Source organism: Poromitra crassiceps, assembly GCF_964638095.1.
Source record: "Poromitra crassiceps genome assembly, chromosome: 2".
Classification (NCBI taxonomy): Eukaryota; Metazoa; Chordata; class Actinopteri; order Beryciformes; family Melamphaidae; genus Poromitra; species Poromitra crassiceps.
Genome location: NC_139624.1, coordinates 15,340,954 through 15,343,453, shown reverse-complemented (window position 1 = coordinate 15,343,453; position 2,500 = coordinate 15,340,954). Strand labels below are relative to the sequence as shown.

The window sequence follows — 2,500 nt, the reverse complement described above, 5'->3', positions numbered from 1 at the left end:
TGTGTGGGTGTGTGTGTGTGTGTGTGTGTGTGTGTGGGTGTGTGTGTGTGTGGGTGTGGGTGTTTGTGTGTTTGTGCGCGCGTGCACGTGTGTGTGTGTGTGTGTGTGTGTGTGTGTGTGTGTGTGTGTGGGTGTGGGTGTGGGTGTGGGTGTGGGTGTGGGTGTGTGTGTGGGTGTGGGTGTGTGTGCATGCACGCATGCGTCTCTTGTAACCACTTAAAAAAGTAACCGGCACTTTTCCTCAATGGCAGATGATCAAATCCGATAATACGGATGCAGTGGGGCTTAGCCAGCCTTAAACTCAGCAAAATGATTTGAACTCAAAATGGCGATTTTAGCAGAAAAGTGACTAGTTTGCAGGTATGATGAGGACAGGTTCAGGGGATATTGTGCGAAGAATCTTGTGATTTTTTTGACATTGGCACCAGATATCGGTCAAACCCCGGTCAGAGCTGTGAGGTTTCTGATGATGTCACAGTGATGTCACACAGGTTCTGCTGACATCACCATCCTCTCCGGTGCTCCTGAATGCACCGCAGGTCCGTTACGTTAATGTCATATTGAGTGGTGAGGGCGAGCAGCTGTGATGTCACTGTGATGTCACTGTGATGCCATGCGATGCATTCAGACTTCCATGCTGTCCATCTTGGGCGTCTTGGAGATCCAGAGATTTGATTGGTCAATGCTGGTCTTGGTCTGGGGCTTACTACAGGAACAGAAGAGAAAGACAGAGTATCTTCACCTTCATCATCATCATGTTAGAATGGACACTTATAGTCCCCTCCAGTCAGTTTTCTACCTGTATAACGGTTGGTGTTCTATTTTTTTGTATTTTCTATGATCAATTGTTTTTATTTTTATATATCATATATAATAAAACAGAACACTTCTGATAATATAGAAACATAGACATTACACCTGCCATGAAATACACCGTACATTACTTCTTCAACTAGGTGAAGGTGTGCAATATTCAAGATACAGTAAATATTTCAAAAGTTCTAACAACTGCTGTATAGTTGCACGTCATCTGATTTGCGTCAAAGATCGAACTAAAGGCTAATAACTTTAACGGTTCCTCCGTACATAACCCCCCACTAAAAACATGCAGAAGATCGTCATCCGACCAGTGACGACAACATCCGAAGTTGGTCCCCGGGCGCTGGAAAGAAAAGGCGACCACTGCTCCTGGCCTGCCCCCCGGAGGAAAGGACAAGCCAGGATGGTTCAAATGCAGAGGACAAATTTCACCGGCCACCGTCAGCATGAGTGTGTTTGTGGCCGCATGCATGTGTTGGTGTGTGACTGTGTGACAATAAAAGACAGGCTTGTCCGTCACTAACTAACTTGTTCCAAAGCAAAGAGCTTCGTCTCTTTCCTTCAATACTCTTTGTGTTACAACCGGGAACCGGCGTAACTTTGTCGAAAACATTGCCAACTTTGGAGCTAATGTTGTTACACCCGCTTCCCAGCGAGTTGGCGTAACATGGCAGCTACCTACATATTCGTCTAGATGTTTGGCATTTTTAGGGGTGCTGAAATGAAATGTATTTAGGGGTGCTCACCCCTAAAGAGGGCACACCTGCCAACACTCCCGATTTGCTCCTGATTGGTCATTCTCCTGTTAATCTCCCGATTTCATGGCCAACCATGGCATGCTAGCTTGCCGGGAAGGGGGCTAAATAACGCTCCGAAGTTAGCGAGGGAAAAACAATTTTCAAAGGGGTCCCTTGACCTCTCACCTCAAGATATTGGAATGAAAACGGTTCTATGGCTACCCACGAGTCTATCCTTTACAGATAAGGTAACGTTTTTCAATAGGGTAGTGCAAGAAGAGAGAAAGACAGACAGTAGAATATATACTGAGTCTGAGCAGAGAGACAGACAGTAGAATATATACTGAGTCTGAGCAGAGAGACAGACAGTAGAATATATACTGAGTCTGAGCAAAGAGACAGACAGTAGAATATATACTGAGTCTGAGCAGAGAGACAGACAGTAGAATATATACTGAGTCTGAGCAGAGAGACAGACAGTAGAATATATACTGAGTCCAGAGAGACAGACAGTAAAATATATACTGAGTCCAAGCAGAGAGACAGACAGTAGAATATATACTGAGTCCGAGCAGAGAGACAGACAGTAAAAAAAGATGTGTTTAAGATTAGGGTTAGGGTTTCTTATCTAACAACGACCAGACCCAAACCCTAACCACATTGTTGTACTTACCTAATATAAACCTCGGGCCCTATCTTCCCACTGGCCTTAAAATAGCGTTTAAGGCCAGGCGCAGCGCAAATTGTGGGCGTGGTCAAGCGCAATCCATATTTTCCCCTCGGCGCTAAACCCATCTATTAACCACTTAACCACACCTTTTAAGCGTAGAATTATTCACAACGTGCTCATTGGAGAACTGCTGTAAACTAATCACAATCTTCCTTTTTAAGCTCCAATTCCACGGAGCGATCTAGTCCGGTCAGAAAAGCCCGACCAAATCGCT

At 45.0% G+C, this 2,500-nt stretch overlaps 1 protein-coding gene across 1 annotated transcript in view; it reads right to left on the bottom strand.

Annotated features, from left to right (window-relative positions):
- Nucleotides 1-624: 624 nt before the first annotated feature.
- The window catches only part of chodl (chondrolectin), a gene marked incomplete at both ends in the record, with an annotated part of 26,163 nt that continues 24,287 nt past the window's right edge, over nt 625-2,500 (bottom strand). The window contains one exon of the mRNA XM_083661075.1: nt 625-706. Within this exon, the coding sequence (XP_083517201.1) occupies nt 625-706 (82 nt within the window). The remainder of the gene's footprint in view (nt 707-2,500) is intronic.